The sequence below is a fragment of the Sarcophilus harrisii genome, chromosome 2, assembly GCF_902635505.1.
Source record: "Sarcophilus harrisii chromosome 2, mSarHar1.11, whole genome shotgun sequence".
In the NCBI taxonomy this organism is placed as follows: domain Eukaryota; kingdom Metazoa; phylum Chordata; class Mammalia; order Dasyuromorphia; family Dasyuridae; genus Sarcophilus; species Sarcophilus harrisii.
The window spans coordinates 107,457,955-107,472,116 of NC_045427.1; the positions used below are offsets into that span (position 1 = coordinate 107,457,955).

Sequence of the window (14,162 nt, forward strand, 5' to 3'; positions counted from 1 at the left end):
TGTCTGGCTTCATTTTTAATCTTCTATCCTCACCACCTCACATACCTCTATTAAAAAAGAAAAAACTCGAAACAATCAAAATGAATCCAATGTTGACATCCAAAAATATCTTTCTTTCTGCACTTTGAGTTTATCCCTTTTATGCTACGTGCCAAGTTTCAATTGTATTAGCATTATTTCTTTTTAACTTACATCCCTCCACAATACATAAAGGATGTAGAAAGCTCCAAGTGACATCTCCTCTCCATTTGTAGGATATCATAAATCTTACAACTTCCTTTGTCATTACAAAGGAAGGATTTTGATTTTAGGCTTTCTTGTTCTATTTAAGAAATTCTATTGATAACTGAATTTCTTGGGATATAATTCTTTTGGATTATAGTGTTTATTCTAGTAGCTATTTTTTAAAAAATCAGTCATTGACACTTTTTACTATATATGTGTGTGTCTATACATTTACACACATACACATGTACATGCGTGTATATATATATATATATATATATATATATATATATATTCCCCCCCCTTTCTGGCAAGAAACCATTTAGTTCAGTCAGACATTGGGGTCAGGGAAACATGGGCTCAAGTTCAAATCTGCCAAACCCTGATCATGTGACACCAAACAAGTTCTTTTCTTTACTTTTTCTGTAAATAATAAGTTGTTGACCTGCATTGGTAAGAGGAACTTTTAATCCAGGAAGCCTATACCCTGGTGAAATCAGAGATCTAGAGGAAGGAAAAAAAAAAAAGAGCACCTACCAGTATAAAATTAAAGATTATATGCCTCCCTTTTTTTCATCTCAACTTTAAATTTGCTATATACAACTCACCACTTTGCCCTAGTTAAAGTACAACTGTCACACTCTTCTGAAGCTGCCCTGATTTCCTGAGGCACTTTGCTTAGTGTCAATTAACTCTCCTGGCTCATATAGGAATTATTGTTTGGTTCCCTGTACCCTAGAGTAGACAGTGTTATTTACCAAGTTGTTTGTCTTGTGAAATCTGAAGCCTGGGCTACAGCTACTCGTATTCATGGGCAGGGCTGGTCTTATGAGGAAAGCAGAATAATAGCTGATATTTATTTATCAAATCTTCATTACACACACAACAAATGTGCTTTATATACCTTCAGATATCTCATTTGAGCCTCACAAAAACTGGGTGAGGCAAATAGTGTAAGTATTGTTGGTTCCTTTTTGCAGGTAAAGAACCTAAGGCTTAGGCAGTTTAAATAACTTTTCAAGCCCACACAACTAGTAACTACTGAAATGGAATTGGATCCGAGTTCTGACTCCCTGATTAGGACCCTTTCCAATGTGACATAATGGCACAAACACTGACCAGGACTGCGGTTCAAAAAAATCTCCCTTACCCTGTGTCATGGTGTTTGAAATTTTATCATTTCAGATTCTCTCTTTTTTTTTTAATTTGTAAGAATTTCTTATTTAAATGCAAATATGCGGATCAGAGTCACAATCAGTGACAGCTAACTGAGAGCAAGACATAAAAGTTAATATGAATGTGTCCCAGGAGGGGTTATCTGAAAGAAAGGGTGAAGGGCTAGAGATAGGGGCTGACCTACTGCCCAATTCTGTTTATTGCTGGTTCTTCTTGCCTTTCTTAGTCAAGGGCAATAGACTACCCTCATACTTTCTCTCAGTCTAAAATGCAAGCACTCTTTAATAGTCCTGAACCACCTATCTCTTTTTTCCTCCTCTTCTCTTCCTCATTCTCTTCAGGCCAGCAGTGGTGATGGAGAGTGTTCTCTTTAGAGTGATTAGGTCATCATGGGATAGTTACTTGTAGATAAAGATGCTCTAACCAACCATTCTTCTTTCTCCTAGCATACAAGTTGAGACACTTTTACAAGTTACAAATACAAATGTTCTTGCTGCAGGCTTTTTCTTGCATATCCAGGGGAAAATCGGCCCCCTTTGTTTTGTGTTCTCCCCCTCAACTTCTGTTGAGCAGCCAAGATTTATTCAAGGTCTACTTCCTGAAAAGTAGGAAGATTTAGAGGGAAAACAATTCCTGATTTGTAGGAGCTTATATTCTACTGGCAGACATACTTTTTTTTTTAATGTTAAACATGGTAGAAATATGTTAAATCCAACATATGCATATATATTTACGCAATTATCTTGCTGTACAAGAAAAATCAAATCAAACCAGAAAAGAAAATGATGAAGAAAATGATGCGGGAAAGATTCCAATCTTTGATTCCCAACCCCCCTAGCTAATGTAAATTACCCTTTGACTCACAAATCCTGGTCCCTTTGAATTCCAATAGAAGGTCCGGACCTGTCCCAGCCCCACCCGGATCTGAGCCAACTTTGGGGCTACACCCCAAAGCCCCTTGAGCTAAGTCTCCGACTTAAAAGGACCACACTGGGAACCCCTCTTTGCAGAGATTCCAAACATGGTCGCCATGTGAGGACCCTCTGTCCACTGGACCCTCTGTCCAGTGCCCTCCTTATCTCTACCTTCACCTATCTCCTACTTCTAAACTCAGTAATAAACCTTTTTTTTATTAATCTAGCTCTCTGGGCCAATAAATGCTTTTATTGGGAATCTGCGCCGCTACTAGACCTCATATACCGCCGTATCCTTGCGCCGAATCCAAGGGGGTTGCAGGGGAACTCTATTTGACTCCCTGTATCCCAAACCTGCCACTAGACCTTAACTAAACCCTAATTTCATTTAGGTACCCCAAATGTAGACCTCAACATGTGGTCTACACCTCAACATTCGGTTCCTGACCTCAACAGAAAATAAAATACAAACAACAAAAAGAGTGAGAATGCTATGTTGTGAGCCACATTCATTTCCCACAATCCTCTCTGTGAGTGTAGATGATGGCTTTTTTGATCACAAGACCATTGGAACCACACACACCTTTTAAACAGATTAATAAATATAGTACACTCTGAGTAGTGACTCACAGACAGAAATAGGAGAGACAGAGAGAGAGCATGCATACTAACCAGGGGAATTTATAAAGATTTCTCATAGGTAGTGGTTCTCAAGATGAACCTAGAAGGAAGCAAAGGATTCTAAGAGGAGAGGGAGAAGAGGGAAGAGTACATTCAGAGTGGTGGGTAAGCCTGTGCAACAGCAGGAGAGCAGATAGAAACAAGAAGTATGTCATTTAGGCTAGAACCTAGCAGGTGAAGGAAAGGGCAACCTGAAATAAGTCAAGAAAGCTAGTCCAGCACCATACTATGAAGGGCTTTAAATGTTAAGCAGTGCTTTTTTTTTTTCCTTTCTCATATTTTCCATCTTTTGATCTGATTTTTCTTGGGCAGCATGATAAATGTGGATATATGTTAGGAGAACTGCATATGTTTTATCTATATTGGATTACTTTTGCTGTCTAGGGGAGAGGGAGAGAGAAAGATAAAAATTTGGAACAAAAGGTTTTGTTTTGCAAGAGTGAATATTAAAAACTATCTTTGCATGCATTTTGAAAAATAAAACACTATTATTAAAAAATGTCAACGGAATAGTTTGCATTGCAGTTCTTAACTTATAAAGTTATCTATCATGCAAAGTCCATAAGCAATAAATGTATATATATCACAAAGCCTATGAATACTACGTGTGTAATGTGAAGCTTATCAGTACTCTAGATACACAAAGTCCACTATATATACAAAATACATAATTATACATGTCATATAATTATATATTAATGTATAATATACGAAGTCCACACATTGTTTGAGTGGGTGTATATAGCTAGATATTGCCTACGGGCTTTGTAATCATTACCTATACAATATGTGTGTATGTCTGTGTATATGATTAAAATAGCTATTGCTTATAAGATTCTATTTATCAACTCTTTCTCAGAAGAATATGTTAGCTAAACAGATAGATATAGATGGATATTGTCTATAGACCCTTTCTCAGAAGAACGTTTAAGATAGACAGATATTGCCTATAGGCTTCGTCTATTGACCCTTTTTCAGAAAAATGTTTTAAGATAGATAAATAGATGGATAGACAGACAGACAGTCTCTATAGGCTTCATCCATTGACAAAGATAGATAGACAGACAAACATTCAGACAGACAGAGACTGACATTCCCTACAAGCTTTGACTATAAGCCCTTTCTCAGAAGAATGTTTTAGATAAATGGACAAACAGACAGATAAGACAGACAGCAAATAGATAGGCAGGCAGGCAGATATTCCCCACAGGCTTTATCTATTGACCCTTTCTCAGAAGAATGTTTAAGATAGATAGGACAGACAGACAGGTAGGGAAACAAGACAGACAGATATATGGATATTGTCTAGAGATCCTTTCTCAGAAGAATGTTTAAAAATGTATGAAACAAAGCACATAAAATTACAAAGGAAACCAACTAGACTGAAATAAAGATATAATTTTTCGCAGATGCCCTTAAATCTAACCCAAAATTAAGGATCTTTGTCCTAAAGCAACGGAGAGCCACTGATGATTTCTGAGCGGAGAAATGACTTGAAGATACTTTCAGAGCTCTGTCAAGGATGGTGGGAAGAAGGATTCCCCGGCAATCGCCACAGGGAGAGGAGATGGGAAGAGATGAGAAGGGCGAGCACGGCGGCCGCTGATGGGGCACGGAGGCTGGGGACTGGACCCTGGGACAGAGGCAGGGCTTCGCTCAGCGCCTACCTCCTCCCACGGGACCACACAGGAGCTGAGTGATTGGACGCCCGGGAAGAGGAAGCGGGAAGCCGGGAAGAGTCTAGAAGCTGCTCCAGTGCGAGCTCCAGGACTCCCAGCATGGCCTCCTTCTCCGCAGCCGATGTCGGGGGCTTCGGCGAAGAGGCGGGAGCAGGCGGTAAGGGGGGCCTCCAGACCCTCCAGGTGGGGAGTGGGCCATTTGGGGGATCGGGCCTAGGGACCCTCCTTTGGGCCTTGTTTCTCACGTGATCTTTAGCCCCTTGCTTAACCTTAACCTTCATCTATAAAATGGTGGTGGGGAGTTAGACGGTCTGGAGATCCGGGCTCTAGAGCCTAAGATCACGCAGTAGTTTCAAGAGAGAGGTTAGGGCTGGATAGTACTGGTAGGATGGAGCCAGGGAAGCCCCAGCCATTCTCCATCCTTTCCTAGGCGGAGCAGGCCCCGCCCCTGGCCCACCCCGGCCTGCGCAGCGCCCCAGGTCTCCAGCGAGGGCTCCCGCCCCTTCCGTCGCGCTCATTGGCCAGCTCCCGCGCCTGCTCTGGCTTCTGACTGGGGGGCGCTGGCTGCCAGTCTAGAGATACCAGAACGTTTCCGCATTGAGGTGGGGGTGCGGGGGAAGGGTGCATGGAGGGGGAGGGGAGTGCATCGGGGGGCTTGGGGGCAGGGACCGGATCGGGGTGCGTGGGAGTTTGGGAGATGGGGGAGCGGATCCGGGAGGGAGGGGTACCGGGTCGTCGCCGTCGCAGCTGCCCGGCCGAAATTGGGAGTGGGAGGTGGCGCTTGCTCCGCGAAGCTGGGTTTGGGGGCGGGGGGAGGAGGAGGAGGAGGAAGAGAGTGCCTCCGAGGGGACACGTCCTCCCAGCCCGTACTGAGCCTTCTCCCCGGGGCCCCGTTGTCGGCTCCTAAACCGGAGGACTGAGGAGGAGAGGAAGGTGGGTCTGGGCGGCCGCGCCCGGCTTGGGCGAGGAAGGAGGAGGGTTTATATGTCCTTGGAGAGCCCGGCGGCGCCCCCCTCCCGAACCCCTCTGACGCTGGCCCGGGGCCTCGCCCAGGGAGATTGAAAGCCGGGGATTCTGGGGCTGCACCTCCCTCCTCTCCCCTCCCTGGGTTCTTCCCCTTCTCGGAGGGGGGGACGCATCCTACAGCGTTCCCGTGGGCTTCTCGCGCCCCTCGCCCCCCCTCCCCCCGCGGGGGGGAGGCCCCGGAGCGGGACGGAAGTGGCCCGGGCTGGCGGGTGCCGCAGCTGCGAGGGAGGGGACCGCGATCACGCGCGCTCCCTGTAGGCCGGGGAAATGCCCGGGACGTGCCTTCACGCTCCCTTCCCCCACCCGGTTTTGGGGAGGGGGCTGAGTGCCTTGTTTACCGGAGGGTTTCCCGGGGAACCTGCCCATTGGCCGGAGGTTGGGGAGGGAGGAGACGGAGAAAGCCGCTGTCGGTCCTACTGCAATCCCACCCTCCGGAGGTGGGGGATGAAGGGGCGGTGAAGCCAGCTGAGATCCGCCTCTTTCATTGATGAAATTTAAATTCGAGGGGTTTTACCTTTAACCTGGGTCTCCAGCTGCCTCTCATTTAGCTCTGGAGCGCTCCGTAAGGCTGGGCTGAGAAAAGGGGGCTCCATCCCACCGACCTGCCTTTTTTTTTTTTTTAAGTGGAAAAGGAATAATTCCCCCGGGTGTACTTTTTTCTTTTTCTTTTACTTTTCCTTGCTCTGAATTAATATTCCTCCAAGTTGTCAACTGTGGGTGGAAGGACCACGTCGAGTTGTTAAGCGGAAGAAGAAGAAAAATCTGCTCTAGAGTGTGACTTGTTAAAAAAAAAATTTATATATATAAATACACATAGAATTATATTTATACTACAGAGTATTTATTTTATTAAATCCTAAAAATGTCGATATTTGTACAAGGTAAGACGTTCCTTTTGCTGAATGCTTTTACTGTGCTTGCTGTTTCCCTGGCAGTTGGGAGGTCGGTGGGCGACTTGGAAGTGGAAATAACTCCTTGGAATTACCTTTTGCAAAATTCTTAGCTGAGCAAATGGATTAGCCTTACCGGTGAATGTACTGTTGGCAGCTCACCCTTTTCTTAATGTTGGCGCTCCTAATTTCCCTTGAAATCAGGTTAGCGGCGCTTGCGGCGGCGTGGGACGGTGGCTGTTGGGAGGGAAAAAATAACATTTTAGCGGTGGGAGCTGCTGCTTACCCCCATTCTCAGCGAGGGGGTGCGGAAGGGGACCGGGAAAAGGAGCCCGGAGAGATGAGGGAGTCAGGTGGATTTTGATAAGGACTGTTCTTTCAGGTTTAGCAGTGTCGGTTTCCACTCTGAATGTCTACGTGGTGTGAGTTTCAGATTCGTTTATTGCGAAAGAGGGACTAGCCCATGGAAGCTGGAGGTCATTTCAGCTGGAGAAATGACTTTGCTGCATTGCTGTGATATTTTTCCTCTTTGAAATATAAAAAGATTAATTAAGATTTCTTTAAAATGTGAAGATTTCCCACTGGGTTGTAGGTATGGTTAGAGGGAGGTCCTTCAGCAAAACAGAACCTTTTAATCAGTGCGTTGGGGAGAGGTGTGTGTAGCATAGGAATTAAAATTAGAGTTGTCTTTAAAAACTATTACTGGGCTTTCATTACACTTTAGATGCAGGTTAAACAGACCCTTTAATTGCAAACCTCTGAATTTGAAAGTTGCCATTTTTTGCAGACTTCGGACAGCCTTAAAGTTCACAACTTCTCAAGCTTCACATGACATCCCAAAAAAACAGACATGCTCCAAAAAGGGGGAAAAAAAAGGGGGGGGGGGCTATTCGTAATGATTACTTTGTTGGAAGGTGATGTAATTGTCACACCCAAGAATATCAGAGCTTTATGAAATATCACATCACTTTGTTAATTCAACTATTTAAAACATTTTTGATTTAAGAATTATTTTAAGGTAGAAATTAGTCTCGCTATTAATTTGAAACATTTGGGATGCTGACTGCCCTCATCACTAAACTCAGAAATGTCATGTGTAATTAAATTTCTAAAAACATATTTTACCTTGTTTACCTTATTGTGATTTGAGACTTGAGTAAAATGGCTGTTGTCTTTCTTCCAGAATGTCGATTTTAACTCTTCAAATTCTTGCGTAGTTGTTTTCTGTCTCTGATCTTAAACAGGAGAAACTTGAGGGGAGGGAAGGGAACAGGCATTTATATAACACCTACTATGCACCAGGCATTATTCTAAGATATTTATAGATATCGTCTCCTTAGATCCTTGTGACAATCCTGGGAAGCAAGTGCTGTTATTATCCACATTTTATAGTTGAAACTGAAGTAGGCAAGTTAAGTGATTTGCTAGAGGTCACACAGTTATTAAGTGTCAATAAAGCCATTATTTTTATAAGTCCCAAAAGGGAAATGAAGTCAGTAGAATAATTTTTTAAATTTAAAGACAGATACTGGATACTAAAAATAAGGTTACAAAGACAAAAATAGTCTCTGCCCTCAAGAAGTTTACATTCTAAGAGGAGGGAGAAAATAACATGCTTTATATAGAAATAGAAAGAAATTTCAAGGAGAAGGCAGAAACAATTTTAGAGGGGAAAGGAGAAGAGCAATGGGACTAAGAGAAAAGCAATGAGAGGCCTCCTGAGATTTGATTTGAGCCTTGAAGGAAGTCAGGGAAGCTAATAGTGTGGTTCAGGGTCCAGAAAGAATAGCCACTGCAAAGGAACCTTGTTAGGAGATGAGATAGGAACCTGTGCAAGGAAAAGGAAGTAGATTGTTGATGTGTCTGCATCATTTTTTTGCATTTGTGGAGAAAAGCAAAGTGTAAGAATGCCAGAAAGATAGGAGAGTCCCTTTTGAAGCACTTTAAATGCCAAGTAGAGGAATTTATTTATATTTTATTCTGGAAGTGATAGAAAGCTATTGGCACTCGAGCTGAGAGGATGACATAGTGAGACTTAGGCTTTAGGAAAATCACCTTGGCAGCTGAATGGAAGATGAATTGGAGTAAGGAGAGACCTGAGGCAAGGAGACCAATTAGAAAAGCTTTGCTGTAGTTCAGGTAAGAAGTGGCCAGAGCTTGAAATCTCTGAATAATAATAATAGAATAATAATTCTATTGGACTTTTATGGTTTCAAAAGGACTTTCCCTAAAAGTATAAATTAGGTGTAATATAAATTGTTAATCCTCATTTTGCACGAGGAAACAAAAGATTTGGGTTAAGTCACTTGCTTCTGATTATGCAAGTAGTAATTATCTTTTCACCAGTGCTTCTCAAGGGCTATTTTTGGATAAGTTCCCAAGGAGGTGTTATTCACTAATTCATATATGTAATGATATATAAATGTGCCTATGGGCACCAAAATAAGTTCCACTTCTTACAGTAAATAGTGTGTCCATTTCATTGTGGACACATTATCTGTATATTAATTTTATTCTTTCTTGTTTGGTAGTGGTTTCTCTTGAGTTGACACTTGGTCTTCTGCACAGAAAGTGACATTTAAAAACTTTATCACTGGGCTCAAATTTCAGGTGTTAAGAATAAATTCACCATTAAGTTCCGTTCATAGAATTCATTAATGATTTCACTCCACCACTGGATTTTGTTTTTAGCTAAAACAAGGATCTAATTTTGTTGTTTTTCTTTTTTCTTTTTGCTATGTCTTTTCAGAACAACTGATTTTGAGCTTATGTAACATTTCACTGTCTTCACTGAGTTGTCACTAGCATATGCTATTGTAAGCTTCATCATTTAGTATTGCTTATTCTTTGTCTCCCAGCACTTTCATAATGTGAATGCTCAATAAATTTTGATGATAAACAACCCAGGTAATCCTTAGAAATTTCAAAATTAGGAAATTACAAACATGGTTTAGAAATTAAAATTTTTTTAGGACTTAATAAATTATGTGAAGTTAACATATCAATGTTAAATGCATAGAAGGGGACAGAAATAAAATATATTCTGTACTTTGTTTTCACAAATTGATAAACCTAAAGGCAACATTACCAAGGTGGCAGAAATTGATCCAAGGAAATATATTCAAAGACTGCTAGTAGGATTCAGAGAAGGAGAGTGAATTAACAGAAAAAATATCTAGTCTACTTTTGTCATCTTAGATGGTTTCTGAGACTTGCTACGTTGTCTGCCCAGTCTTCTAAAATAAGTCTGGAGTTAGAAGTTCATGGAAAAGATTCAACACATTAAATTAGAGTTTATCAAATAAGAGAGATACTTTCATTATAATACTAATAACCAGTAAGCCAATAACTGATTTCCAAGTATTAATTGATATAAAATTTTGAAAGTTCCATATTCATTCTTATTTGTAACTATAATGTTTGGTATTATAGAATTAGAAAAATTCCAACATTCCCTCTTCCCTTTTGTTAGGAATGAAGAAACAATTGGGAATCATTTTTAGCAATACTATTATAGAATAGTTATTTATCCACTAAACTCCTACTTTGATGGATCATAACACTTAAATTCTCTAAACTTTTGCCAGTGGAACTCTGGCAGGTCTTGCCAAATTGGAATGTCTTCAAATGGTATTCTAAGTGGGAGATAGTATGTCTTTTGTCTGATGAGCAACCTAGCCAAGTTTACAAGGGATCATCATTATGGTGACTTAAGGGCGTTGAATTTTTCAACTTTGGTGATTCTCAAAGACCCTCTACTAAATTGTAGAGACACTAAGGTAAGTATTAGGAAAGTAGCCACCCTGATGGCTTGGAGTGGGGAGAGACTTGAAGCAGGCAGATCCACCAGCTGATTATTGAAGTGGTACAAACATAAGGTGATGTTATAGCCTGTACTGGAATGCTGGTAGCATCAGGACAGGGGGGAGGGGGGTTGTGTTAGAGAGATGATGTAAAGGTGAAATTGACAGGCCTCAGCCACACATGAAATATAGCAGGGAGACACGGAATGCAGAACTCCTAGATTGCCAGCCTCATGGATGGGGAGGATGGTATTGCCCTTCCCTACAGCAGTAGAAAGGGGATTAGGAAGATTTCTAGGGTATAGTTGTCTTTCAGACATGTTGAGTTTAAAAGGTCAACTTCATCCGGTCCCAGATGTCTGAAGGTAGTTCAAGAAGAAAAATTAGAGGTCAGTAGAAAAGTTAGGGCAAGATAAGTAGAGTTGAGAATCATCAGCATAAACATGATAATTAAATCAGAGGAGCTAATAAGTTGATCTAGTAGTATAGAGGGAGAAGAGAAGGTGGCCCAGAGCAGAACGCTGAAGGATGGCTAGGGTTAAGCTGCAGTCTCTGGATAGGATCTAGAAGACTGAATAAAGAGAAAGGGGTGATCCACAGCTTTTTGCAGACAGGTCAAGGAGAGTGAGGATTGAGAAAAGGACTGATAGATCAAATAAGGTAAGAGTTGTTACTATGTGAAAGCCATTCTTTTCACTCTTCATAAACATTTAAACCAATATCCATTTGGGAGGAGACATTTTTCTGGAAGACATCTTATATGTTAAACAAAGATCCAGGAGTTTGTCTATAATACGCCAAATGTCATTAAGATGCACATTAATTGTTAGCTTACAGAATTCATTCAATAACTTGTTTATTAAATATATAATGTGTTCAAATACTCTTAAATACTGAGGAAGAGAAAAAAGAAAAGCAGCTCGTAAGTCTTGCTTTTTTTCCCCTTTTGCATTGTTGAGAGGCTTCCTATTTGTTACTTATTTCAGTTGTCCTCTGCTTAGCTGATTTACAGACAGCAAATTAACTCTGACAGGCCTCTCTTTTATAGCAGCATTGGTTCAGGAAGGATATAAGAGGAGAGTATCATCATTGACTTTGTCCTGGTGTCTTTTTCCACATGATTTAGGCCTTAATCATAGAACCCAGTTGAGTTTTTTGCTTCAAGTGACCAGGATATATTAAGTCTTCCTATATTCTAGAAGTTACAATTACTAGTCTTTTGAGGAACTGCCATTCAATAGGACACTACAGAAAGGATTCTTAGTGTAATACTTAGTGATCTTAAGCTTCTTTATAAACTTTATGAAACCTATTCCAAATTTTCCCCACCTTCTCCCCTAGATGGCAGCTAGTCCAATACATTAAATGCATATGGATTTTATAAGTAAAATTCACAGTTGAAAGTTTAGGTTAATTAAAATTTGATTAGCCACATTTCTAAGTTGGGTTAATCAAGTTTACTGTGTTTTTGCTGGAATTTCAGATAAAAATGGAAATTCTGCATTGTTATCCCCAATTTGGGGATTATAAACTTAAAGAGGTAGTTTGAACTCAGACTTTGAAGTTGGGGACCTGAGGTGCCTTTGATATTGAAGGAGCCAGGCTTTGGATTTTAGTTCTTTGGGCTTTAGAAGAATAGGTGAAGGTAACTCCACAAGATGGGAAGAGTGATGAACCAGGAACCTGAAGACTCTTGAGATTGAATGAATCCCCTTTTTCATGCTGCCTAGTTTCAAGGCTTGTCAAATTGCTTAAAATATTCTTGAGCTTTAGTTCCTTCATCTGGAAAATAAGATTCATTTAATTCAATCAGGATTTATTAAAATCATCTTCTTTGTGTACATTGCTACAGTTCTTGCCCTCAAAAAATTTAAATTCTATGAAATAAAAAAAAAAAACTTGTACATATGTTAGCCCAATATATTAGAGGGGGAGGTGTATAGAACAAATTACAACTTGAAGCTCTTGATAGAAAGTGGCAGTTGACCTGAAACGAGAAGGGAGTTAGGAATTTGAAGAGGAAAAGGAGGGGAGTTAGTGATATCTGTAGTACCTACTTTACAGGGTGGTTGTAGGGCTCAAATGACAATATAATTTGCTTCAAAATGATAGCTCTTCTGTATTAAAAAGCAACATGGCACAGTATGTATGAAGTTGGCCTTGGAATCAGAGAGACCTGGATTCATAACCAATCTCTTAAATATGTGATCTTTGTGAACTCTGGTGAGTCATTAAACTTCTTCCTGTCCCAGGCAACTCTTGTGCTATATTGTTGAGCCACTGATCTTTATCAATAGAAGGAGTCCCCTCAGTTGGAGTTCCCTACTGAATGAAATAATATAAACTGACCAAAATCTTATTGTAAAGATCTTAGAGACCAATGATGGGTTTTAGAAGGAAAGCATAAATCATTTGATTACTTTGGCCTCAACTTCTTTGAGTATTTGGGGGTTTTGCTAAGATATCTTTTTTTTTTTTTTAATAGAGGTAAAAAAAATTATTTTTTTAAATTTTTACCTTTTTTGTGTGTAATGAACCCTTTTGGTGATCTGGTGAAACCTAGAGACTTCTTTTCAAAATGTTTTGTTTAATTCATAATCGAAGGAAATGCTAAATTTCATGTAAAACAGTTCTTTTTTGTGTTCTGGATCCCTTTGGCAATCTATATACTTCTAAGAATAATTTTTTTTTAATGCATGGAATAAATTTGGGAGGGGCCTTTGTGTCCTAAGCCCTTGGGATCTTTGTCCTTGAGGTATAGTAGATAATAAATTCCTGTTGAATTGGCTAAATAGAATTACAGAGGAAACCCATTATACTGAACAATACAGGCAATTCTTATTTATGTCAGTAGATATTCTGCTCTACACCTGTAGAAAGAGGGAACCTGGGCCAGCATATCTGTCTAGGGCACAGTGAAGGGTGGGAGAAGTAAAAACAGGATGGAAAGGGAGTGTGTGGAAGCTGAACAGAAAACCACAGGCATGGAAAAAAGATAAACATTTGGGGGCCAGATACTTGGTGGAGGGCGGAATCAGGAAAAAGTGCCAGGCAGTATTCTCTCCATGTCCATTGACTTTTATTTGGAAGTCTGAGGGTGGAGGGGATGGAGGCAGAAAAGGACAGGAGTATAGAGAGATAGTAGGCACAGTATTATACAGTGAAATTAACAGATTTTTTTTTTGAATGCAGTTTTTATTTTTATAATTCTTTACATAGTCAAATTTGCATAAAATACAAGTTTTTGTAAAGTGAGAACTCTAGGATGTATGTATACATGTAAGCATATTTTTAAAATTCATGGACCCTAACTCCTGAGTTAGAAGTTCGTGAAAATATTTTTTTTCTATTTATGTTCATAGACATACAAATTAAGAATACTTAAAGTTGTTCCCTTTCTAAGTCAATAAATTATGTATTTTCTAAAAGAATATGTTGTGGGGATGTAGGGTAGAATGAGGTTGAGAGCACCTTGACTTTTTCAGATTAGTAGATAACTCTGAACTAGCTCAACTGAATAGCAAATGGTTTATCTTGAAATACTCATAGTCTTCCACCAATGATACATTTTCCCAGCTAGTAACGATCTTTTAAAAATTTGACATTAGGAAATGCCAATTTTTCATAGGAAAGAAGATACTGAGTTGAAAACTCTGCCTCCTCAAAAATCTTTGTGTTTTTTCTTGCTATAGACTAAGGTGTTCAAAATTACCATGCCTTTTCTATTTTTGGACCATTTCTGAGAGCAAATAGAGAAATTAACTATTG

At 40.1% G+C, this 14,162-nt stretch overlaps 1 protein-coding gene across 5 annotated transcripts in view; it reads left to right on the forward strand.

Annotated features, from left to right (window-relative positions):
* The first annotated feature begins 4,392 nt into the window (after nt 1-4,392).
* UGP2 (UDP-glucose pyrophosphorylase 2) overlaps nt 4,393-14,162 on the forward strand; it is a 41,414-nt gene continuing 31,644 nt past the window's right edge. Inside the window, exon 1 of one of the 5 annotated variants that reach the window (XM_023494916.2) lies at nt 4,393-4,832. In XM_023494916.2, coding sequence (XP_023350684.1) covers nt 4,775-4,832 — 58 coding nt within the window. In that variant the 5' untranslated portion in view covers nt 4,393-4,774. Of the gene's footprint in view, nt 4,833-5,178; nt 5,278-5,395; nt 5,609-5,672; nt 6,583-11,095; nt 12,618-14,162 lie in introns of those variants that run through there. The other 4 variants (XM_012540181.3, XM_012540180.2, XM_012540179.3 and 1 more) reach the window with 4 other exon arrangements.